At 39.3% G+C, this 27,031-nt stretch overlaps 1 protein-coding gene across 1 annotated transcript in view; it reads right to left on the bottom strand.

Annotated features, from left to right (window-relative positions):
• LRBA (LPS responsive beige-like anchor protein) overlaps nucleotides 1-27,031 on the bottom strand; it is a 564,845-nt gene continuing 537,814 nt past the window's right edge. The window contains exons 52-57 of the mRNA XM_054717692.1: nucleotides 23,458-23,625; nucleotides 7,434-7,535; nucleotides 5,966-6,162; nucleotides 2,515-2,666; nucleotides 973-1,152; nucleotides 1-312 (exon numbers count right to left, since the gene is read on the bottom strand). Coding sequence (XP_054573667.1) covers nucleotides 1,062-1,152; nucleotides 2,515-2,666; nucleotides 5,966-6,162; nucleotides 7,434-7,535; nucleotides 23,458-23,625 — 710 coding nt within the window. The 3' untranslated portion in view covers nucleotides 1-312; nucleotides 973-1,061. The remainder of the gene's footprint in view (nucleotides 313-972; nucleotides 1,153-2,514; nucleotides 2,667-5,965; nucleotides 6,163-7,433; nucleotides 7,536-23,457; nucleotides 23,626-27,031) is intronic.

The following is a 27,031-nucleotide window of genomic DNA, read 5'->3' as shown; positions in this document are numbered from 1 at the left end:
TTCACAACATACAAAGAGTTTATTTATGCAATACAGACCTTTTCTCAAATATTTTTCACAGAATTCCACACAGCAGTCTACTAGAAAAGTAGAATTATACAACACCAAAATAACATTGTTTCTTAGTATAAATTGCTGATCAAAAGGAAGGTGAAGATAGTAACAAAGAGAAGGTAAAACGGGTGTTACTTAATACAGCACCTGCAGCCTCTGTCCTCAGACCCGGTGGGGGTGGGGGTGGGGGAGCCCCATGGGGCTTGGCCTCAGTGCTGGGCACAGTCACACCTCAGGGGGGACCTTTGGTACTTGCAACTTAAAGAAAAACAAAGTTGTGAGCCCAAGAACATTGCCATCATTTCACTTGGGTGTGCCATGAAGACGGCAAATCAGGAAAACATTGCAAATGGTTCACCCTTGCTATAACGTTAAATCCTTTCATGTTAACCACACAATAAAATCGCTTCCCCCTAACCATAATTTTCTAGGTCTATAACATGCTTGAAGAAGAATATCGATAGAAATAACTCATTGAGATGTTTTAAATTACATGTAGCATAATTTAAACATTACTATTTAAATCCCAGAAAGTTCAGCTCATAAGAAGCACAATTGTTTGGAAAAATACAGGACCCAAAGTACAGCATAAAATTCCCCTATCCCAATATTATAACCCATTTCCCTATTGTTAAAATCATAGCTTTCTCAAGATTACAGATACATGGGAAATGTTTTTTTCATAATATAGCTAGAATAAGTGGGTTTACTCACTCCAATGTATATTTTCCATAATTGGTGAAAATAGACTTCTCATTATGACTAAAAATATAGATTTTTTTTTAAAACTACAGAACCCAGCAGCCAGTTTTCTGCTTTGCTATATACCTCCCCTCCCCCCAAAAAGTCAAGCAAAATCTACAAAAATAGCAATTAACTTTAAAAAATATTTTGCTTCTTTGAGCAAATTTAGGTTACATTCAGATGTGTTCGCTGTTCCTCAGGGAAGGATGCCCCAGGGCACGTCCCCTCCTGGGCTGGGAGCAAGGCTGGCGTGGGCTGCCCCGTCAGTAGCGGGTCTGGTACTCATGGTGCCACCGGTTAAAGTCGTTGTAGAAGAGAACGATGCTTCCTGAGGCCATGCCGGCAATGATGCACCTGGGAGAAGCAGAGAGGAGGAGGGGTCACACACCTATTCAGTGCCGAGGCGTCTGCTGCTACAGAAAGAGCTGCCCTCCCCAAACCTACAGGTAAAGGAGAAGTTGGCGGTCAGAGCTACAGTGAGTGCCCACGAAGGTACGTGTTTTAATGACTAAAATGCAGCCCTGAGTAAGCTCGGAGTGCCGCCTCTGCCAGTCTACGAGGAGCCAAGCCACCGCTTCCCTTTTACAGAAAACACAGCTCGTCGGCGCAGGATGCGCCACGGACACCTGAGCAGGCCTGGCTGCCACACTGGGTATCGCAGTCGAAGGGAAGAATCCCCGTCTCAGTCATTGCTGGTGGAGGGGTGCACACAGGCAGGGACAGCGATGCTGCTGACAGGTAGAGAATCAATGAAGGGGCCGGGTGTGGGCTCTGCCCCGCAGGAGAGTCCTGTCCATCACGCTCTGAGCAAGGCCCAGTCCTCAGAACACAGTGACTTCCTGAGGTGACCGCTGCAGGTGTGTGTGTGTGTGGGGGGGTGGCACACTGCTCTCCTGTCCCTGCGCAGGGGGTGAGCTCCTCTGGATGGTTTGGTTGAGCCAGGCCGCAGAGGTCCTGTTCAGTATCCTCCCTACCACTTCACAGCAAAATCAGGAACTAACGTGCCGTTACACAAGCTCAGCTGCACATGATCAAATATATGCTGTCTACGAGGGACTCACTTTAGGCCTGGAGACAAGCAGGCTGAGAGGGGAAGGATGGAAAAAGACATTCCCTGCAAACAGTAATGAAGAAACAAACTGGCTTCAAGTCAAAGCCTGTGAGGAGAGACACGGGCACTAGATGTCCACAGAAAGCTCAATCGACAAGCAGATGTGTGAGAAGCGAAAAGTTCACCACACACAGTGGCGGCGGTTGAACTAGTGTAACACTGTGAATGGACCTAAGGCCGCGGACGTGTATACCAAAAGGTGGCTTTCAGGAAAAATGTTGCCACACAAGAACAATTAGGAACTAAAATGAGTGACTGTCTATTAAGAGGCAATAAGAAACCAGATAAAAATGATCACCCCCAAGTTTACCACTTGGGAGTGTGTAGGAATTCTCCTGAACAGAGACCCAGGCATTTGCCTTAAAGGTACTTTAAGAAACAAAAGGCTTAACCGCGATGAAAGCGGAGCCTTTGTTACGCATGTCTAGTCCACTCCCGGAGAAGTCAGCCTTTGTCCACGGGGTTGTGCCATCAGAAAGGAAGCCACACTTTTTAAAAGTATCCTGGAAACCCCACTATTCATTGGCTTTTTTCACTGCTCAGGTGACCGCCACAACCCAGCCCACTTAAATTCCCGCCGTCAGCCGACCTGACGGCAGCGTTACCTCTGGTCGTAAGACAGGGCCATGGCCCGGATCCCAGCATCGCAGCCTGGGTAGGCAAAGAGCTGCTTGAGGTCAGACACCTGCCGGACCCTGACCACACCGTTGTCTCCTCCTGTGAGCAGGTACTGCCCGTCCCGGCTCAGCTGGATGGCCTGGGAGACAAAGCAATGTTCAGGTGAGATGTGGCTCTAGGGAAACCTCCCCTCTGAGTCTGATGAATTCCTATGCAACAGCAGCTACTGCAGCGTAGGGAGACGGGAGAGACCATGTGGCTCCTGAGTTTCAGGAAATTAGGAAACTTGCCATTTTTCAAAATCAATGGACGGTTAGGCCATGCTTGAGTTTTCTTGTGTTTCCTTTTTAAGGATGAGGTGGCAGACGCTTCCAGGGCTACGGATGCTTTCAAAGCTGCGTGTTGTGGACTGGGACCAGCGCTCTACAGTGAGGAGTCCCGGGGACGAGCTAAGCACGCTTTGTACCAAGGCCGGGCAGACAGACCTCCTGACTCGTGTCCCCAGTAAAATGCTGCTGCCTGCAGGACCTTTACATCACAGCAGCGGGGAGAACAATGTGGTAGGAACCCCGACTCCCAGGTGCTCAGCCCCAGGCTGAGCATTTTCTTCTTGCCCAGGGCAGACACGGAACTTGTTCTTCCATCCTGTAAAATGGGGCACAGGCAGACCAGTGCCTGCTTTTATATGACTGTCTGCATTTTCTAATTCTTGAGAAAAATAAAAGAATATTTCATGACAGGTGGAAAGTTATATGCATTCCACATTTCAGTGCCCATACACAAGGGTTGTTGGAACTTAGCCACACCCGCTCGTTTATGGCTCTTCTCACAAGTAATTGCAACAGAATACAGAGCCTGCAAAGCTCACCGTATTTACTGTTTGTCCTTCCCACCCCTGCAGCTACTCCTATCTCCACTGCCCTCCGAACCTTCGTTCCCTAGCTTCGTAAGACCCATCGCCTTTCTTAGGGAGGAGACACTGAGAGTGCTCCAAGCCACTGCAGCCATCTGTGATCCGTCCGCCCGGACACCATGGGCCTGGGAATACAGACTGTGCTAGCAAGCCCGAAAGGATACAGCTAACTTCTGATAAATGTATTTATGCTCAGTTTCCGTATAGTTACCTTAAATCTTTAATCTACCCTTTGCCAATTTTTAAAAAATCATCGTAAGGATCGTCTCATAGCCATTCAATTCACATTCACATAAATGCCAACTTTTAGTGGTCTCTTAAATATGGCTTACTCTCACAAAAATCTAAGATATAAAAACCCAAGTGTGGAAGGTAGTTACATATAAGAAGTATTCTCCAAATCTAAACCAAATGTGAACAGTAAGATTTCTCAAAGTAAGTAAAAGTCAATATCCTCTGCCTCCCCTCCTTTCACGAGTGGCCGTCTCCGGGGGTCGGGACCTGCAAGGGAGCCTGGGACAGGTAATCATTTGCTACACTTATAGGATCCAGCTGATGAAAATCCATTAACCTTCTGGTTGTGGTTCACTTGAGTTTTATGCTTGAGGCTTTTTACTGGGTAAGTGCTATATAAAAACATAAATTAAAACCATTAATCTTTAACTCTGTTTTAGTAGAGAATCTCTAATCCTAGTTTTGTTTGGAATTACTTTTAAACTTGGACTTTTAGGAGCATCCAGAACATTTAATAAGGGAGAGGATGTCTTCTTGGCCTTTCCCGGGAAGGACTTGTCCATTTCTCCTGAACAGCGCCCTACCTTCCACCCAGACCAGCACTCGGGGAGACCTCAACGTTAACGTGCCTCAGCACCAGGAGGGGTTGAGACGAGGGTTCGATGGGCTCAGAGATGCTCATTCACCTCATCCTCTGAAATCCCGAGTGCTGCGCTGGGGGTGAGCACACCCATCAGGCCTGTAAGGGAGAGGGTCTCCAAGCACTGTGCCTGCTGCCTGGGTCCTCTCCCCTTCTCCACTCTCCTTTCTCCTCTCTCCGCCTCACCCCACTCTTCCTCTCTCAGCTTTTCTCTATGCTCTCCTTTCTCTTCTCTCCTCACTACACTACTCTCCGTCTTTCCTCTCTCCTCTTTTATCCACTTCTCCTTCTCCCTGCCAGGCAAGCTTACTAATCACAGAGTGCCACCACTTACAATTAGTGTGATAAAGTACAAAAGTGCTGGTGGAAAAGCAATGGGCTGTTTAAGCTTGAAACCCAGTGGGAAATATTAGAGGAGAAAAAGCAATGGCTATAGGACAGAGAGGAAAACTAGTGTAAACAAACAGTCGGCAGGAAGCCCGACCACCGCCTCCAGGCACTGCCAGAGCCTTCGGTCCTGAGAGCCCCAGAAGCTGTTAGCCAGCCGGGGATTTCAAATGATTTTACAGATTTATTAGTGTAGCTGACAATATAATCGCAACTCCGCGTGATAGATGGTCAGCATTATTATTCCAAAGAGGGAAGGCAGCCCTCTGATGGGTACTTGGTTTAAATGAAGCGCTATGGGGAGGAGGGGAAGTGAACGCAGAGAGAGGCCCCGCCTGCCTTTGTGGCAGAGGCGGATGCAGCGTGGACATGTGGAGAGAGACCCACGCTACTTACTGAATGAAGAAGCCCATCCCAGAATAAAGGAGTAGCAAGTGCCCCTGAGTTCATCATGTAATCTACAGTTAGGGTTTTACTTGCGAGAAGGGGTCATCTAAGCCGCCCTGGTCAGGAACAGCAGTGGCTAAATGTCCAGGCTCAGCTAAAACCACACCCAGCGGGCACAGGCTTCCCCCTCACACCCACCCTCGGCCTGGAAAATCATGGCAACGCCAGAGCTTCCTTCCCCTAAGCCTCCACCAGGAGGTCTGGAGGTGGGACGAGGACCTGCAAACAGCTTCCCAAAGAGCAGTCCTTACTCCCTCCTTCCACCTAACCCTGAGGGAGCCCTGTCTTGAAGAGGAAGTGAAACCCTGGAAGGCCCACTAGCATTACCGTTCCTTCACAGCAAAATGGGAAGATGTTTGCCTAATTCAAATCACAATGTGAAATCCAACTCTGTCACTTTGGCAAGACTGGGTCTTACCATCCACGGAAAAGTCAGGTCTGGAGCTAGATGCTAATCCTAAATAGTCCTCATCCCTACCACCCCACCAGCCTAGAATGAGGAGACAGGTCTAGGTGTCCTCTATTGCATTATTTTAGATTTGATGCTCAGATACAGAAACACTGAGCCCGTGCCCTGGCAAGCCAGCCTCTCCAGCTGAGGGCTCCCACACCGAGCAATACGGTCGGCACAGCTGGGACACGCCGTGGTCGGCGGGGTACATGGGCTTCATCCGAGTGCTGCCTCATTGCGGGGAGGGGGTGCATGGACAAGAACCTCAGCAACTCAACAGGGGCTTCTTTATGGAACCCTCTCCCCTCCCCACGTGCCACCCTGAGGTAAGTATCTCAAATCCCGAAGAGCCTGAGAGGCACTCACCCGGATGTTGTCCTCTGTTTCCATGGTGGCCTGCAGCTTTCCGTTCACGCTGAATGTACAGAAGAACCCGTTCTCATAGAATATGACGCAGTGGCCCTCTCTCGAAGCCTGGATGAGTTTTGGTTTCAGGCAGTTTTCAGGACCCTCCAAAGTCCTTAACAAGTCTCCATTCATGGAATGTATGAGACACGGTCCTTCTGAGAAAGGGGGAAACAAAACGCAAGATTCATTTTAAGGTGGGAACAGCCCACTGCGAACGAATCGTGAGCACAGGTCAAAGGGCGTCAGAACTGCAGTGCCGTTACAGGAAGCCTGCAAAATGACACACCTTCCCAGTGCCGCGGTCTCACCTTGCCCTTGGGAGAGGGGAGAGCGGAGTCACATACGTGCAAGTTGCTCTATGAAATCATTAGGCCAGAAGGGAAGCCAGCAGAGACCTTCCCTTTAAGGAGCCCTGAAGGCCCAGGAGTGTGAGAACTGGTCAGGTTGGCAGGTTCTCACTCGCGTCCTGTTCTTTCACAAAGAAAACACGTGAATTCTGTTTTAAATGACCGAACACTAATAAGTAAATGTGTGTTCTTCCCACTTTTTCATGTCCATATATATGTACGTGTATGTATGCAGACGTGTGTATAAAGAATTTTTAATGTTTTGAGAACCTTCTTAAAAATGCCATGGACCAATCATAAAATTCCCTGTTGACCATTAAACTCACTTTGCCGGTTTTAGCTTGTACAGTCACGTGCAAGTCCCACACCTCAGTGTGACAGGTTCATTCACATAGCTAATGGGAACCACATCTAGCCCCAAACCTCATGCTAGCTAAGGATATGTGACATCGTTGGGCATAAGAAGGTAAAAATTCCAGTCGGTACAGAATTTTTGCTATCATAGTTAGTGTTTCAATGTTTTGACCAGCTAAAAACATTCAAAAACATAATCCATTGACTATTTAATAAGTGTTGTTACCTAGACTAAGTATTATAGTACAAAACAGAGATAAGGTGACTCAAGTACTCCATGCTTCCCCATGAGATGAGCCTTTTTGTGTGTTCCGAAAGAGCATGTGCTCTTGGAATGCCTGCTTGGTATCTTTGGTCTAAATACATGCTGATGTTGCTAGGACAAACCTCTGGGCAGACCTTTCCACGCCATTCTTGGCGCCATCCTGGTTCCTGACTAGCCCTGGGATTTGGAAGTTAGAACAGATGGGTCAGGCGCTTCCATTCAGGTGTGAGATGGAGGCAGCCCAGCCAGAGTTCCGAAGAGTAAAACAGACAAAGATGTCCCTGTTCCAGCTCCACTGCTTAGAGCAAGGCTGTGAAACAGAACTTCCTGCCGAGAAACAGAACCAGGTGTGCTGTCCAATATGGCAGCTACTGGTGAACATTGTGCACCTGAAACGTGGCTGGAGCCACCACCGAATGAAGGCAAACAGCACACGTTTGTGGCAGAGCCACCGACTTACCTGTCGAGCCACTCAGGACCAGGCCGAGCTCGGCGCAGATGGCAGCACAGGTGATGGGGTAGTCATGCCCAGTCAAAATGGCCCGAGGGGTGGTGGTCCCACCTTCAGGAAAAGACAGATAAAAAGGGCAAATTAATTCAAGTTCATGCAGGGGATTACCTCCTCAGATGAAATGATCAGCAACTAGTTCCTAATTCCCATAATGGCTAAATCTTTTACTTCTTAGTTTGGGAATTTGTCCAAAAACCCTATTTTAGAACCAGATCCAATCTCTAGGTTATGTTGTGAGGACCACACGTTAAATGTTAATCCTTACGTGATTATCAGGCAGTAATGGTTGAAACCTCAGGGTAAAGTAAGTCAGAAATCTGCATTATAAAATGCCTCAGATACTCTCCCAATATAAATATGAGCCCCCTGGTCAGATGATTTATGGATGGATGACTATAAAAGTAGGGATTTAGGCTTGATTCTCATTTCAAAGAGAAGCAGCCACCTTTTCTCCTTCCCCCTCCTCCTCCCCTGTGGTCCCCCGCCACAAGGAAGACAGCTCTGACTAGGATTCGTGGTGTCTCAAGGCAGGCCTCTTAAATATCTACCATTTTACTAAGCATATGTATGTTCCTCACATATAAATCTCCGAGTATATTTCTCTATGATTCAGTCAAAAAAGAGAAAAAAGCTCCTACATGTAATTCTACTGGTAGTGCTTGCAAATCAGGGAGCGGGTGAAGAGGACAGAGGAGGCGTACCCACATAACAGGAGCTACTGCAGAGCATCCTCACAGGTAGGAGGAGCCATCCTGTACCCGGGTCCCCAGCGAAAGAGAAAACTGATTGGCTGATAAGGAACCCACACCATGACCATGACCGGCCCCAGCACAGAAAAGGAAAACAAAGATGGGCTTCATTTGTGGCTTGATTCATGCTGAGCCACAAGGATAAACTGAATTCCATAGTTAGCCCAAAGATACTATTTTAAGACCAAACGAGTCCTTTACTTCTATAGTCACTAAGAACCAAGACACAAAAGCCTTTACAAGTGGGACTCGGGAGCAGGGTGTCGGCACTCTTAGATCTCCTTGACCTGGCTGGCTTCACAGTATAATGATAAATGACACCGTATAATCCAAATGGGACAATGCGCTTAGAAAGTAGGTCACTGCTACCAGCTGTGGAACTCAGCAGAGAAGAGTAACTTGTCATCCTAACCCAGACATGTGGCTGTCCTTGGTACAGGCACACTGAGGAGAGACCTGGCGGGTCAGGGAAAATCCAGCAGGACCCTAATGTCCTTGAAAAGGCAAACACATTTAACTCCAAAGCAGTGGTTTTTACAATGGGTCCATGGGTTCCCTGAAATTTCATGCAAAATGTATGTACATGCCTATGTTTTTCTGGAAGGATGAAGGGGAGGGGGTGGGATAGGTTTCACTGAATGCACGGATATCCATGACCAAAAACAGGTGAAGAGTGTCTACTATGAAGACACTTCCCCCGGAGCCTGCAGTTACTTCATGTCTTGTCATTACACACCACCACTACAGCATGTCACCGGAGGACACAGTGACAGCTGTGTCCAGTGTCCTTCGTGGCTTTTGGTGACTATGGGTCCCTGTGAGTGAGACTGCAGCACAGCAAGCTACGCCACACTGGCCTGCTGCGTGCTGCCTGACCTGGAGCTGGCTGACCTGCTTAGTGATAAAGGGAGACCTCAAAAAACCTATGAAAAGGCAAAGGAGAATAAGAAGGTTGATCTGATTCCAAGTTTCAAAACTCCTTTGGGGAGGGAAACCTACCTTAATTACAAAGTTTACTTGACATTTTTCAAAACAAGAAAGAATCTGTCACAAGGACTTTTTTTTCCCCCCTTGAAAAAAGTAGACAAATTTGGGGAATTTTTTAAGAAAAGAAACACATAATTTAAGCCAATCTGAATTGCTTAATTTTCTGTTAGAGATAAGCCTTGCCACAAAAATGAGAAATAGGTGTTATATATTTTTAAAGTTACCAATACTTTCACCCTCATTCATGCTTCCTCCCTTTCCCAAGATGCTCTACATGCCACAAAAATACCTACAATGTTATTTTTGAAATTAATGTCTAATTATATCAGCAACTTATTTAAAATCAAGAATTAAAATCATTAAGATCTAAAGCATACATTTTCAGTGATTACTCTTCTGTTTTCATAAGTCAACCATTTTAAAGGGGGGGGGGGGACGGACAGGTGAGATTTGTGTTTTAATTTGAATTGTATTGGAATTCCTTAGTGGCAAATGAAGGTTTGAAGGAAAACTGATGGCAACTGAAAACGACCTAAGTGTCAACCAAAGTAAACACAGGGCCGATGGGTAATGGTGGGCCCAGAGAACACTATCACCTAAGCATGTCAGGGCTAACTTCCCTTTTCCTAGATCTAAGAATACTTTCCCAGGAACATGGGGAGGAAGTGAGAATATTGCTGACACTGTATTTCTTTCATGCAAAACAGTTCGAATATTGAGAATTTTCTATGACTATAAAGTCAAGAGTTTAGGAAGCCTCCCAATTAACCCCATAAAGTGGGGTAAGCTGTAAGCGCTCTTTTCTGTAAACTCATAATTAAAATTTTAATAAATATGCTCTATTTGCAAAATACTAAATCCACGCCATACCAATCATGTTTGCCTCTACACACATACGATGTAATTTCAAAACAGAAAAAAGGCTTTTTCTTTTCCTTGGGCCCAATCTCTAAATAAAGAACTGTTCAATGCTAGGATGTTGGCTTAGAAGTTTGGCAAAATGTTCTCTAACCCAGGAAGCAGGTCAGACAGTTCAGGAAATACAGGGGGAAAGAAAGGAAAAGAAAAACAACAAATTAAAAGCATAAGGGCAGACTTATAATCATTGGGTTCTTCTCAGGTAACTGGTTTCACAAACACTCACTGAATTTCCAGTAAAAAGATTGTGCTACTTAACTTCCCTCCCTTTAGGAAATGCACATTAACGGCCTTTAAAAATCCACATATGACAACATATGAAGAAATAGCATTTCCCCTAAGAAAAGCTGTTTTCAGTCTTGCTTAAAAACGGACTTTGTATTCCCTTATTATCTGCTGTGTAAATTGAATGTTCTTTTTATTTTCTCATCAAAAACTCTGTTCAAAATAAATACTTGTGGATTTTTATAAATGCAAAGAAGCCAAATGTTCTAAATATTAATATTTCACCAGAGTGAATAGAATTCTATGACATGGGATTTAAACCCAACAGGTTCAAACTGTTTAAGTTTGCCAGATATTTCGGGAACTTCTTATACTGAAGCTATTAAAGGTAGAGGGCATACTCAGAGGCAGAACACAGACCTACTGGTATATGTGGCTCAGAATCGATCCTCTGTAGTTACATGGTTATACATCACCTGGATCCCAGAGCCCAAGCAATCACCTCCCACAGAAAAGAAAGGCAAAATCCTACATATCTCTCTATATTTCTGCTTGCAAAGCCTAGAAACCATATAACTCATGCTCACTGCAGCACCCACCTAGACCTGCCCCTCCCGACTACTTGTCATCCACAGACTTACTACCTAGGGGGAAATCAGCTCCAGGAAGACAATATTGGCCACATATTACTTTTTCAAAGACCCCCAAAGCTATCTCCATCTCTCACTGAAGTCTCCAAACCAAATAAAGAACAAGGGGGAAAGAAGTCTTCTGGAAAATATCAGGCTAATTCTTTGATAAAAGTTTGCAGTAGTTAATGGATACCAAAAGTCCCCACTGTTGCTGGCTGAGATAGCAGGATCCACTGAAAGCTAGATCACAAAGCAGAGCAGATCCTCTTAAGAACCTTTTAAGTCTTAGTGCTTGAAAAATCGTCATGGCTTTCAATAAAGCCAAGAGAAAAATTTATCTTGATGCTAGTTTAAGGGGCTACATGTCAAACTCATCTCAAAGAAAAATAAAAAGAGAAAGAGGATAGACTCTTGGACTGCCTTGAAAAGCTTGAGCAATTACTTCAAAGGAAAGGGGGTCTTTGTCCCGAGAGCAGGTTTATGACCACTGGTGCAAATCCACCAAAGGCTGAAAGGGATGCTCGGTGCATCTTTATGGACGGCCTTAAAGGAAGATGAACAAGTCAAAGGAGATTAAAGACAGGCCAAATCCTGCCACAGATACCAGGGCGCACTGGTTTTTACAGATGTGCTTTTCTCCGCACACAACACTGAGGATCAGCAGTAACTTACACACTGTTGTAACAACCCACTGCATTGACAAGATCTCCATATGCTCAGTTAGCATTTATATTCGATCTGTGCTTTAAAATATCAGGTGAAAGGTTTACACCATTAGGCAGAATAACAAATGTTTTTATTAAACGTGTTTCTTCGGTGCCCTCATATTACTAAGTGTATTTCTCCATCAAATGGACTCTGAACTACTTACAGTTATACCTGAGCGAAGAGAAGACAGTAATTTATTTAGTATCCTGCTCATAAATATCCAATGAGAAAAATATTTCAAAGACTCTGTTTCTATAAGGCAAAAGGATTAATAATCCAGATAAAAATAGACCTGACACAGATTTCTGGCAAATTTTGAATTACATTTTTAAAAATGAATGAAGTTTTTGGTATTTCTGGCATCATCTCCTCATTCTTATGAAAATTACCTTACAGTGCATTGCAAAGTTCTCATTAGCAGTTTAAATATTTTATACCACTAATTATAAAATGAAGCACGGTTTAACATTTCCCTGTTCTTATTTTTGTAGAAATAAAATTATTTCTTCCAATTAATGCTTAGTTTAGAAGATTCCTGTGCCAGAAGCTAACATGTCTCCTTTTTAGTTCATTCATTCCTTCACTCATCCATTCACTTAGTAACATTTAGTGGGTACTTATTTTGTGCAATGGACTATGGAAACAAGGAAGGGACTAAAATGTGGCCTGCATTTGTAAATGACTTGATTTCAAATGGTCACTGAGCAGGTTTTGTCGATCTTCCCGTAAACCTGCAAATTACAAGTATCTCTGTAATTGGAAATGTCCAAAAGCTACATTGACTATTATAGAAGTCCAAACTATTATAGTTGAATTTTTATACAAAATTAATATTTAACATCAATTAATAAAGTCTTCAAATAAAAACAACTGATATAATTTCCCACAGTAAAACCTAACAGCATCTAATCTCTTAGGTAAAAAAAAATGTGAAACCTGGCTTTGTTAAAAAAAAAAAAAAATCATTTCAACAGAATACTCAGAATGGATGAGTTCATGTTGAAAGGAAATATGGTTACCAGAGGGAAGGGGGTGGAGTGGGGTAGAAAAGGGTAAAGGGGACCAAATATATGGTGATGGAAGATGATTTAACTTTGGGAGGTGGGCACACAAAGCAATATACAAATGATATACCCAAAAAATGTATACTTGAAACCTATATGATCCTATTAACCAATGCCATCCCCAATAAATTTAATTAAAAATAAAATAAAAGAATATGTTTAAGAATCTAATAAACTTATCAAGCATATATGTGTTTTTTTAAAAACCTAAGTATTGCCGAAACTGGTTTGGCTCAGTGGATAGAGCGTCGGCCTGCAGACTCAAGGGTTCCAGGTTCGATTCCGGTCAAGGGCATGTACCTTGGTTGCAGGCACATCCCCAGTAGGGGGTGTGCAGGAGGCAGCTGATCGATGTTTCTCTCTCATCGATGTTTCTAACTCTCTATCCCTCTCTCTTCCTCTCTGTAAAAAATCAATAAAATATATTTTTAAAAAAATAATAAATAAATAAAAACCTAAGTATTATACATTATATGCCAGTCATTTCCTAAAGATGGATACTTCTGTTTTACAGATGCCTTTTGTTCCATTTTAATTATATTTTGATTACTTGAGAGGACTCATTGAGAAAAAATATCATGTAAAAACTGAATACTAAGCTTTTTCATGTGACTCATCATAATGGTAAATCAAGAAAGAAATGACTTTTCTAAAGTGGAAATGAGGTTAGCTATTACGTGTTTCTTAAACCTGTCCCATTAACTTCCTAATTTTTCTTTTCTTTTTTAAATTTGGTAAGTTTATTGGGGTGATATTGGTTAATAAAATAGGTTTCAAGTATACAGGTCTATAATATATCATTTGTATTGTGTGTTTACCACCCAAAGTCAAGCCTCCTTCCATCACCATTTATCCCCCCCGCCATACCCTCTTCTACCTCCCCCCAACCCCCTTTACCCTCTGGTAATCACCATACTGTTGCCTGTGTCTATGAGGGGTTTTTTTCTTTTCTTAATCCCTTCAGCTTTTGCATCTAGCCTTCAAAACCCCTCCCCTCTAATAGTTGTCAGTCTGTTCTCTGTACTTCCTAATTTTTCAACGGACATTATAATACTATATAGTAAGTATGCAAAGAGAAACTATTTGAAATTTGTTCTATTCATTCTATCTCCACCAACTCTTCCTGCTCCTCTCTATTCAGCATGGTCTCTTTGGTGTAAAAAAAAAAAAAAAAAGTTAATTTGGTGAAACATACAGACTACAGGAAAAAAAAGCCATAACTGCACTCAGGATGTGGCAACCATCAGACTGTAGCTTCTGCTTGTAAATAAGATTAGAATTATTAATGCAAGACAAGATAATGTTGGTATAAAATCAATTATAATTGATAATCTTGGTTTATAATCTTTCTCTTCCTCTATGATATGTAACTATATATTACATATGCAATATGTAGTTTATATGCATATATATATAGTTTATGACAATGGAATCATCCTTTAAGACTACATTAGAAAATGGGTGTGTGTAGATATGTATCTATAATTATACATGTAAAGTTATAACCCTTAATGTGTAATATTAAAAAACACACAAAATCCTATCATGACAAATACTTACATAAGAACACAGTATAACAAAATTATCTCGTACTGTCCTTTGCAGATACTGAGAGAGCTTTAGTGAAAGGGTTGCACCAAACTGTCTACAGCTGACAGTGCTTTTGAGTGGTTCAGGATGGTGCCAATGGCCTCCAGACCTGAGTTTGAATTCAGGCTCCAGCATTGCTAGCTCTGTGACGCTGGTTGGGCAAGTTCTCATAGTTAGAGTAAGATGCAGGAGCTTCAAGGTCAGGGGGAAACGTAAAGGCATATTTATAATCCCTCTGTGCCTCAGCTATAAAGCAAGGGAAACAGTAGTCACCGCACAGGACCACTGTGAGGATTAATGAGCCGGTGTGTAAAGTGCTGAGAATGCGCCTGGCATGCAGTGAGCACCCAGGAAGCATCGCCCAGCAGCAGCAGCAGCAACAGAATGATGCATATTTTCACCCTCTGTTGTGGACACTCCTTTTAGAAAAGTATAATATTATATAATTCTGTGCTGCATAAATGCCAATTAGAGATGGTCCTCATTATTATTGTGGTGTGTTTTTTTGTTGTTGTTTTTTTGTCAAGGAGAAAATAGACCTTAATTTCTAGAAATTCTCCCATTTGTCCTTTTCTTGGACTTTCTAACCTTACCTGACAATCCATGTAAACTCTGCTACAACCACTATTATCTAGAAGCCTACAGCAGAAAGTGAAGGTATGTTACAAGAATTTTTTTCTCACAAATAAAATATCTCTATTATCTCTGATTATCAAAGTAAAACATGCTTATTAGAAAACATTAGTATAAATTAGTAAATTGTAAAGAATAAAATGAAAACTGCCTCCAAAACCCACTATATATAAATAACCGTTGATAACCTTTTGCTGCTATCATTCTAGACTTTTTTTCTATGCACAAATATACATAGAGTACAACGTATACACATACAGACATAGACATTTAAATTACATCATGTTATGCATATAGTATGGTGATCTTTTACATTTAACATTACAGACAGCAGATCCCTCATGTCAATATCACAAATCCAAATACATTAATGGCTGTACACTATTTCATTATGTGGATACATCAAACTTAACTGACGTACTTCTTTCTTCCTGCTTGTTGGACTTTTCATTTTCGATTCCCCATTGAGGGGCTTGTTTTTGGTTCTAATTCACTGACAGCTTCTGTAGCTGCATATGGGTTTCTAGTAACACAAACACTAGACAATTCTGCCTCCAATAAAGAATGCAGATAGAACACTTACTGACATGCAATCTTATTCATATTTGTTGATATTCAAAATTAAGCTTTTTCTGAATAGCAATTAAAAGTAAAAACTAATTTTTTAATCTATCTATCCTAAATACCCAAGTCACATAAAATTCTTTGTAATACGTCCTCCTTAACATTTTATTTTTAATCCTCACTTGAGGATATGTTTATTGATTTTAGAAAGTGAGGAAGGAGCCGGGGAAGAGAGAGAGAAACATCAATGTGAGAGAGAAACACTGATAGGTTGCCTCCCATACGTACGTGCCCCAACCAGGGATCAAACTCACAACCTATGTATGTGCCCTAACTGGTTATCAAATCCACAACTTTTTGGTGCACAGGACAATGCTCCAACCACCTGAGCTATCCAGCCAGGGCTCCTCCTTAACATTTTAAAGGTTCCTTTGTTAAAGATACATAAGTAAGGCACTATTGAGAATTATAGAGGGTTTTCACGTCTTTAGCTATTAGAAACATTCTGGACTTGACCCCAAAAGCAGACAACAAAAGTAAAAAATGAATAGTGAGGCCTAAATCAAATGGAAAAGCTTCTGTTCAGCAAAGGAAACCACCAACAAAATGAAAAAGCTATCTATGAAATGGGAGAAAATATTTGCAAATCACATATCTGATAAGGGGGCTAATATCCAAAATATATAAAGACCTCATGCAATTCAGCAAAAAAAAACCCCACCACACACATACCCTCTCCCCCAATCTGATTAAAAAATGAACAGAGTTTCTGAACAGACATTGTTCCAAAGAAGACCTACAGATGGCCAACAGGTACATAAAAGGTGTTCCACGTAATTAATCATCAGGAAAACGCAAATCAAAACCACAATGAGATATAACCTTACACTTATTAGAATGGCTATTATCCAGAAGACAAGAAATAACAAGTGTTGGCAAGGATGTGGAGAAAAGGGAACCTTTGTGCACTGTTAGTGGGAATGTGAGCTGTGCAGTCACTGTGGAAAACAGTATGGAGGTTCCTCAGAAAATTAAAAATAGATTTACCACATGATCCAGCAATTCCACTTCTGGGTATTTATCCAAAGGAAACAAAAACACTAACTTGAAAAGATATCTTCACCCCTATGTTTAATCAGCATTACTTACAATAGTCAAGACATGGAAACAACCTAAGTGCCCAGCGATGGATGAATATATAAAGAAAATGTGGTTTATATACACAATGGAATATTGTGCAGCAACAGTAAAAAGAAAAAGGAAAGCCTGCCATTTGAGACAACCTGGATAGACCTGGGCATTATGCGAAGTAAGTCAGACAGAAAAGACAAATACCATAGAATCAAACTTACATGTGAAATCTTAGAAAGAAAAAAAAAAAAAAGCTCTTAGATGCAGAGTACAGATTGGTGGTTGCCAAAGGTGGGGGTAGGGAAAACTGGCAAAGGCAGTCAAAAGGTAGAAACTTCCACTTATAAAATAAGTAAGTCCTGGGGGTGTAATGGGCAGTATGGTGGCTATAATTAACAATACTGTACTGTATATTTGAAATTTGCTGAAAGTCGATCTTAAAAGTTCTCATGAAAGGAAAAAAAAATCTGTGACTGTGTGGTGATGGATGTTAACTAGACATATTGTGGTGATCATTTTGCAATATATACATGTATCGAATCAGGATGTTGCACACCTGAAACTAGTATTACACGTCAATTATATCTCAATTAATAAAAAAAGAAAACATCTTGACCCCACTCACCCCAAGGAAATAGTGATCTCTAAGGTGTAGAAAGTTACAAACTACAAGACTAAAAGCGAAAAAGATCAACAGTCATGAAGCTCTAAGCCATGAGGGGAAAAATGGCTTCTGAGGATTTTTTCTATCTAAAAACACTTCAAATCCAAAATCAAAAGTCAGATTGAACCTATTTGAAGGAGACAAAAATAACTTTAAAAGATAGGGCAACTGCTGTTTTGTAAAAGAAATCAACAGAGGCATTTAAGTACTTACTTTCCTATAAAAATGGTCTCTTTTCATAAATCCTCAGGAATATCTAAAGTGTAATATGAGGTACATATGGCCAAAGCTGTCATATAATTTCTCTAATGAGGCCAACTTTGGGAAGGTGATAAAGTTAGTCTAATATGTTTTTCCAGGAGGTATTAATTAAATGTATCATTAGTAGTTCTACAATAATGTCTCTCTCTCTCTCTCTCTCTCTCTCTCTCTCTCTCTCTCTCTCTCACACACTCACTCACACACACACACACACACACACACACACACACACATATACACTTTTACAATATTCTAAAAGCAGAACCCTGCTTTTAGGCGAAAAGGAGGGAGGAAGTAGCTTACAATTTCAGAGTATATTCAGTCCCAATTAAATGAAAGAAGACATTCAAAATTTTCTTTGAGAGCCTATACAATGATACTTAGTTGACTAAAGGAAATCTGTACTTAAATTAATTCCAGCACTTGTTTGAAATTAAATTTCCTATCTGAGCATATAGTATTAGACAGCTTTCTTTGGTGTGGCACTATGAGAGTCTACATATGAAGACACTCAGCTTCAATTTGAGGGCATAAATCATCAGTTCTTCTGTTCTCATATTTATATGGCTGAAGTCTACGGGCTGAATGGTATAGCCATTTTTCTCTGCAACTAAACAAGGTAAATAAATGTGATATATTGGCACATCACCCCGCCACTCTGCATATGGTGCACATTAAGGTTGTATTCATTTGCCATATGAATATAATTCCTTTTACCACATCTACTATTAGTTACAAGCAGTAAATACAGAGTTGTTTTGCTGGAACTTGAGGGCCTGCATTACATCATGGAGCACTAAACATCCTGGACCTTCTGGAGAATTTCATAGACGTAGTTTTAATGTCACCTGAACTCGAACACTGCCAACATATTGTTTCCAACCCTACTTGATGAATTCTTCAAGGAAGAAAAACACAGGGCAGTCTCAGTGTTCGTGCAAAGGTGCACACCAAGAATAGGGCCACAGGAAAGCTCCCAATGAGACATGTACAAGAACTTACGTTGTTGACAAAAGAGTAGATCAAAATTCACATCCAAGGTATAAGAAGGCTACTTGTTGCAAACATTGCTTTTCTATTCAGAATTTAGTGAAGGTAAGGAACCTGAAGTTAAAATACCATCCAAAGAATTTTCTCCAACTATAGCTTACTGAAGACCTGCAGTCAATAAGAATTTAAATCTCATGATAAACTGTGATGCTTTGTTTCACTGGGCATATATTTTGCTCACTTTCTCCTTAAACAATATTTATTATCAAGTTCCAAATCCAGGTCGGCATGGGGCATAAGAAAAAAGAAAGTGAGTTATTTTATAAACTCTTATGGTTCAACACATATTCATACATCTTGACATTTGGGTCCCATAAATAATACGTCACAGGCAATTAAAAACTAAGTACACCTGTCTTATCAAGTGCTGATTTTCAAATTTACTAACATTAAGTCCCCAAATGCATCCAGCAGATGGTGCTCTAGGACGCCTACAGTTTGTGTTGCATCTACCTTACTTTGGCAAGACAAAGAATAAGGATTTATCAGTGGCTTCAATAAAACATAGTAGGCTTTGTGATAAAAAGAACATAATTCCTAAATATGTGCACAAAAATACATATGCATAAGACATGTGCACAGAGGCAACCAGTAAATATTTCACACCTGGATGATACTACTTTTGTTATGGACTTGATGAGTAGTCTATGTATATCTGGTATTTATGCTCATATGGCAAGATCATTCTAAATTCATTAAAAAAAATTTAGAATGCCTTAAAGTTAGAATTCATTTTTAATTATAGCAAGAATGCCTCATTAGGGTGATACTAGTAAAATTAACAACAGTAGGATTTACGGTAATGACTTAAGTGATTGATGAGAGTATAACAAAATGAAGTTTTAGACAGAGAAAAAAAGCAGGGCAGCTATGGCATACAGTACTTTAAAAAGCAGCTCTGTGGTCTGTTAGTGCTAGCCTTATGGTTAATAAAACCTTCTTTCTAATTAACGGTGCTGAAATATTCTTAAAAAACAGAATCCCGGTGTTATGAAAAAAACTTAGCTTTTTCTTTCTTTCAGTAGACGCCATGCCCATAAAGAAGAAAGCTGACATAGATTAGCATGTCTGATTGCAACAAGGAAAAAAAATGCCACCTTTCAATCAAATCAAAAACAGAACGTGAGAATGGAAAACTACTTTACCAAAATACTATACACACAAATCTACACAATACCCTCACAGTCAGCAACCATTTGCTTCTAAAGCTAATCAACTGTGGCTTTAAAAAAATCACTCAGATAGCTAAAAATACTTAAATACTTTTAATAAGTATTTAATTTTAATTTTATGGTCTATTAATACAATATAAAATGGTGGATAAATAACGATTTTGGAAATTTTCATCTTGCTTGTGAGGTCATTTCAAAGTTTTAAAATATTTAATTATCAACTGAATGTATTGGGCAGCATTTTCTCCATTTTGAAGGAAAAAGGATTATTCCAGGAAAAGCATTTTGGTGGACAAGATTTGGTTCAAAAAACACACAGAGTGCTCGGGCAGAGATATGCTTCCAAACAAAAACATCTTTCATTGAAATGTTCTTGGTTGATTTTATTTTTAAAAGTCACAACTAAATGGAATCCTATGTTATTTCTTTTCCTGGAGAAGCTGCATTCCACAGGAGATAACCCACACAAGACAACAGACGGAGAGGAACACCTCGCTGTTGTGCAGGCGAGCAAGGCTCTGCCACAGAATCCAGATTTCAGAGAACACGTGTATCCTTTCATAAACCCCAAATTGTACCACATATAGAGTTAGCCTGATTTTGCCCAACCAATATGCATATTAATATTGGGCAACATTATTTTTTAAAATAGCAATAAAGCTATTAACTTTACATATAGCACTAAGGTTTATAGAAAATGTTGTAGGCTTATGATCCCAGCAAGTAAAATTACTAGCTTATTTTCGTAATTTTTGAAATAAAAAATGCACAAAATACTTGAATAAGATCTATGAAATGCAGAAAAAGCAACACCCTAGTTTTTAAAAAATTTACCTATTTTCCCTTCAAGCAAGAAAAGTCTAAATTCAAAAATTTAAGTGGAGGCATTTATAGACCACAGTGCAATTATATATATATAAAAGCCTGATCATCTCTTAAAGGACACTTACACTGCATCCAACAGATATGATACAGGAATAAGCACAGCCTAAAATTCCTCATCTGAAAGCCTCTGACTTCGGCGACTGCTTCGTGGAGCCATCAATGAGCCAGAGGCTTATAAAATCCGAACCAGCTTGCATGAATGCTTAAAACACACGGTGAAATCTCTCTCTCTCTCTCTCTCTCTCTCTCTCTCTCTCTCTCTCTCTCTCTCTCTCATCATTATGTTTTGAAAAGCTTTAACTGGCTTGTTCATTTTTCTGTTCTAATGTGCGGAAATTCTCATTATATGAAAAAGTGCCTATTTGTCTTTCTCCCAGATCCACCCTTCAAAGCTAAAGCAAAATTAAATTGGGACATCAGATGCTAGAAAAGGGCCAGGAAGGATGAGATTCACTTTGAGAAAGGTAATTTAATTTAGTCAAGATACATTACAATTTTCTAAAATTTTTATTAGCTGTGCTATTATATTATTCTTTTATTTTTTCCTTGCATTTCCAGCACTGCTCGGAGTTAATGTCCACCATACTGCAGACAATGAGAGGGTATAGATGAAGTGCTTTATGAAAAATGTAACATTATAATATATACTCTAATGCTAACATGATGGTGCTTGTGTGGTGATTTATCTGCTCTACGCACCCAGTGCTTCTGATAACACCTTAGTTCCCATTGTTGCTTTCATTTTGCAGACAAGACACAAGGACCACAGCAAAGCTTAGAACTCAGATTTGTTTTACTCCAAACTCCAGAATGTGGTCAATCCTACCTGATTTATTTCTTTAGAAGATGCGCATGTAAAAGCCATCTCTAGGGTGATTCATAAGGTATTTAAATATGTAAATACATATTTCACCCATATGGAAAAGCTGAATATTTCTAGTTTTAAAATATACTTAAATGTATGAAATGTAACAACTATTGCCTATAAATGTGCTATAGCTAGTAAGCCTTTAGCTACTTCTCAGAATACACATTGGTAATAACATGAACATGATTAGGTTACATAAGTAAAAAAAAATATTTTTTTTCTTGCATCTGGATTGTTATATGTGCATAAAACATCATGAACTATTTTAAGGCAAGAGAAAGTTCTTCCTAAATATTTTCCAATAAATAACAAAATGGTATATTTATTATCTATGTCAAATCTAGGTCTGTCTGAGTTAAGTGAGTATATCTCAATAACTAAATTTTTAGACACAGGAAAAGAAGAAATTGAAACTAGTCACTCATCCTAAAAGGCCAGAAAGGAGAATGAGCTGAATGTAGGAGTCCATAATAAAAGACCATGAAGCACCTTTCAAAATAATGTGAAAAAAAATTCCTGAAGTTTACATATTTCAAAATGTTATCATAGTTATATATAAACTGGGCCTGTTTGTATAAATATGTGAAATACACACATGTCCACACTATCCCCCATACAGACACACTAAAGTTGATCTGATCACAAAGACTCTGTTATCCATAGCATTGCAGCCTTATTTTTTATATTCTATTTGTATAGAGAATGATCTGTGCTTTGATTAAAATAAGAAATATACAGTAGAGGTTCACTGAATAAAAACCACACCAACCGAACACAAACAAAGCAGAACCAGCTCTGAAAAAACACTTTGCTAATACTTTTTAAAATTGTATAGGCTTTCAATTATAAAGTTTCACTTTCATACATATAATATACATTTAATAAGCACAACTCAAAGAAGTCAACCCAAAATACGATGGACTTAAATGTATTCAGACTGTTTCATAACCTGGGGCTGAGTGACAGATGTACCGCAGGATTCAGGTAAAGTAATCAGCAACAACACGATCCTTCCTTAGCCAAATACATTGCAACTTGCTTTAAATTAAGAAACTGTAAATATTTAAGAGCAGCTAAAAAGCTCCAACTTATGAAAAATCTAAAGCTATTTTTGCAGGAACTTTTCAGTGTTGTCATAATCATTTTAATTAAATTCTCATTTTTCAGGTGGTCCCTTTAATTGTTTTTTCCTACTTCTTAATGTGTTTTTCTAAAGCCATTTCTTTTCTGCAGCTGTGTGCGATTGGTTTTAATGGTAGCTGCTTCCTTTTTTGCCTTCTGTGAATTACAATTTTAAATGGTTACACATTTTTTGTTTTACTGCCTTCAGCATAGTTTCATAAAGATGTTTAAGGCTGTTGCTGAACATTTTCATTTCCCATCTGAAAAACCAAGAACCATTTGAATATTCCATATTGGCCTTTTATGACTTGCTTTACCTTTTAATATGTAAATGAAAGCATGTATTTCATAAAGACTGGTTTGTTTCCATGAAATTATAATTTTGCTCTTTTAAAATATAAATTCAATAAACAAGATAATATGTGATTGTTCTTTTTATGTTATATCTTACTGTTCGTGAATGAAACACCTCTATTTTATGTGATGACAGCCATTTACAATGAAGAACTAGCATTTTCAGATCATAAGAATAACCTATAACGTGAAAAATGAGGTTTCACACTTGGATTTGAATTATCAGTGGTCACAAAATGTCAATAATGAGGCTATCTAGACCTTTCTTAAATTTTAACTAAGCAATTAAAACTACTTGATGATTCAGTTTCACTTTCACCATGATGTAAAAGATAACTTTACTACAAACTGTTATTACATTTCACTTGTAAAAGTTATAACATAAATTGTACTTACTGCCTGGGTTATCTCCAATCCCATTGCTTTTCCCATTCCAGTACCAGAGCAAAAGGGTTGCGTCACGTGACCCGGAGAGAATGTAGCAATTTCCCCCAATGTACGACTCAGAACGAGTAAGGCAAGTGACCACATCCCAATGGCCAAACACAACTTGGATCAATTTTCCTGAAACACAAAACAGTTTTCTTAAAAGTTGCTTTAAAATTTTAAAAAAAAAATGTCTGCTCATCATGACCATTTCACTTACAAGGTAATAAAGCCTTATAAACTCAGATTCTGATAATTCAGATTTTATAATAAAATTTGATCTGGTCCAATCTGAAAGTTTTCTTTGGATAGTAACACAAACAAAAAATAAATTAAACTGTGATAATAATGTTTTGAAAGGCAAAAACTATTTTCAATTCAAACTATAATATTTAAGGACTATGATACCATATCATTAAAATAGCTACTATAAATTACAAACGAATCATATCTACTGATGGAAGTAGGCCCAGGGAACGCTTATTGGGAATCATTTCAACATTTTCTTAAATTGCTCTTATATGATTCAAAACACAACGAAACTTAGTTGTCTTTTGAGAAGTACTCTATACTTCAGACTTCACTGATACAAACCCTTCTCTGACTTAGTAAAGATTTAATGCATTTCAATGTAAGTCACTTTGGAGAGCTTCTGTTTTTTAAAATCAGGATTACATGAACTACGTTTTGCTAAAAGGACTAATATACTGTGATTGCAACTTGAACCAGGTCATTATTTCTTTGTTTTAATTTCATTGAATGATGAAAATTTCCTTGGGGGGTGTGATGATAAAATTGAGATTAAGGCAGTTTATCTAAACTAATGACTTTGGGGGTGGGGGAAGGAACCCAGTGAACTTACTATATATCTAGGGCTTCAAATACAGGATGAATTGTTCACATAATGGTGTCAGAAAAAAAGTAAAGCCCCACTTATTAGAATCTTTGTTTTAATTAGATATGATATTTATAATTCATACAAACTTCTCCAAAGAATTAAATACCTATAGATCTTCCCTTTCATCCCTATAGTTTCTAGCCAACATTTGCCTTTGAAATATCTGAAGAATCTAAAAATGAATGTCATAGAATAGCTATCCTTAATATTTACCATGACTTTATTTTTTATAAGTGTTTCAGGGGTCATTTGAACATAACTCAAATGTTCAAGGAAAAAAAGACACTAACCTGAAAAAAAGTTTGCATGTTTAACTTGGAACACATCATAATCTATTCAAAAGCTTAAGTATTGGCATCTACATGTAATTAACTTTTTAAGATAATAATAAATATAACTAAAACATTTATATTAAATTGTTTTAATTTTCTATTTTAATAAATGTAAAGCTTATTTTAAGTGCTGCAAATTTAGAAATAAAACATTGAAATATACTTGTTCTAAATCAAATGAAAAGTCAAATACAGTGTTTCCACTCTTGCACAAAGACTACTAGTAACTTTAAAATCAGATTCATTTCAATCTAAAATTGCAAAATTAATAAAGTACAGTTTAATCATTTTTTCCTGTGAATAAAGAGTTTGGTCAAAGCAGGTGTTTTAACTGCAAAATGTTAAAAATATTCATTTTTTAATTCCTTCAGTCTTTTAAACTGACATTAAAACATTTCATTTTTAGCCCTAACCGGTTTGGCTCAGTGGATAGAGCGTCGGCCTGCGGACTGAAGAGTCCCAGGTTTGATTCCAGTCAAGGGCATGTACCTTGGTTGCGGGCACAGCCCCAGTAGGGGGTGTGCAGGAGGCAGCTGATCGGTGTTTCTCTCTCATCGATGTTCCTAACTCTCTCTCCCTCTCCCTTCCTCTCTGTAAAAAATCAATAAAATATATTTTTAAAAAACATTTCATTTTTAAAACTAGCTTTATCAGTAAAGAATATGGCAAGAATTCAAGACTTTGTAGAATAAAAAGTGTGGGGGGAGCAAATAAACATGAAAAAAAGTAATAATTTTCACATCATTTACACTTTTCATGCCAAATAAAGTAGAGGTTTAGTGTGAAATGGGTGGGCTTAAATTAGAGGCAGGGCTTTGAAAGGCCAAGAGAGAAGTTAAGTAGGTCACTCTTAGCACAGGTTAGAAAACTGAAGGTTAAATCAGTGAGTCTTAACTACTAAAGAAACAGAACCACAATATTGTGATTGTTTTGATCACGGAGTATGTACAGCGACTTCTGGCTCAGCCTGTACCTGAGTGCTGAGAGCGTATAAACTAGGAGTGACTTAAATAGGTCATTTAGAATAGGCTCATTTAAGATTAGACACCCATCAACTCAGTGGGCTGCAGGAGTGAGAATGAGTGAAATAACTACAAGTGGCTACGTGAGGTATGTGGGGTACGTGGGGCAGAGGAAACCAGAGCCCTCCACGTGCATCTGGCACTTGCAAAAGAACAGCTACTCACTCGGTAACGTGTAATTTCCAGCTCATGTGAGGACAAAGTGAAAAGCGTTATCTGTAAAAGTGGGATGGAGTAAGCATAGTGACAGAACGATCCAAGATTCATTTATTAATTCTCATCAGTTGAGTCATCACTCTGCATCTAGAACATCAGTGTCAGGAAAATGTATACTCGCTCACTGCGGTTTCTTTTCCAACTACAATTTCCCAGTGTTTTAAATTTTGTCCCAAAAGTTATCACAGTGATTTTCCATTCAACAAACACTAAGTGCCACGCAGAAGGCCTTCTCACACCTGTATAGTGGTAAATAGACATGGCAAACAGACGTGGCCCCTGCCCCCAGAGTACTGACTGTCCAGTAGGGCAGACACACATTAAACAAACACAGATATATAATCAGGAACAGTGGTTAGTTGTATAAAAGAAAGAGTACAAGGTAGGACTAGTGGGAATAATAAGTAGAACAAAAGTATACTGGGCGTCAGGGAAGATAAAAATGAGCAAGTGACATTTAAGTATTAATATATAAAGGGTTTCATACTTTACTACAAATTAATCTTATTCTCTACAATGTATACCTTTGGGCTCAACTCTGAAAAACATTATTTTTTTAAGTTAACTTTTTCCTGTTCTGGCAGCCTTTCTCAGTGATATTTGTTATTGCTACGAGGCTGAAGTTCACTCCTCCTAAATAAATCACAGCATATAAATACCTGCTGCTCTTTTGGTAAATTATTTTCTGATAATCTCATAAGTGTTCTTCAACCTTTATTTTTTGTTTCCTTTAATACTAGTCCATCTCTCCACACACTAATATCAAATATTACCACAAGCACTAGAATATCCCTTTTTTGACAGAACAAATTTTCTAGTTAATGTTTTATTTGACAGCTGTGCTACAAATAAAAAAAAATTCAAGCTCAGGACTCCACACCACTGAATCTAAAATGTGGCCTGAAAATAATTCCCACTGCTGAGGGAAGGTTTTATTGTTGCCTCTGCTGTTCTGGTTGTGTCCTGAAAACATGATTTATGTTAAAAGAATTTCCTGTTACAACCGTGTTTCTACCCCTCCCCATCCCAAACCTAATAAGAGAAGGATTTTTATTTATTTATTTTTGCTTATGTGC

The sequence above is a fragment of the Eptesicus fuscus genome, chromosome 6 (genome assembly GCF_027574615.1).
Source record: "Eptesicus fuscus isolate TK198812 chromosome 6, DD_ASM_mEF_20220401, whole genome shotgun sequence".
NCBI classification, from domain to species: Eukaryota; Metazoa; Chordata; class Mammalia; order Chiroptera; family Vespertilionidae; genus Eptesicus; species Eptesicus fuscus.
This window is presented reverse-complemented; position numbering and strand designations above follow the sequence as displayed.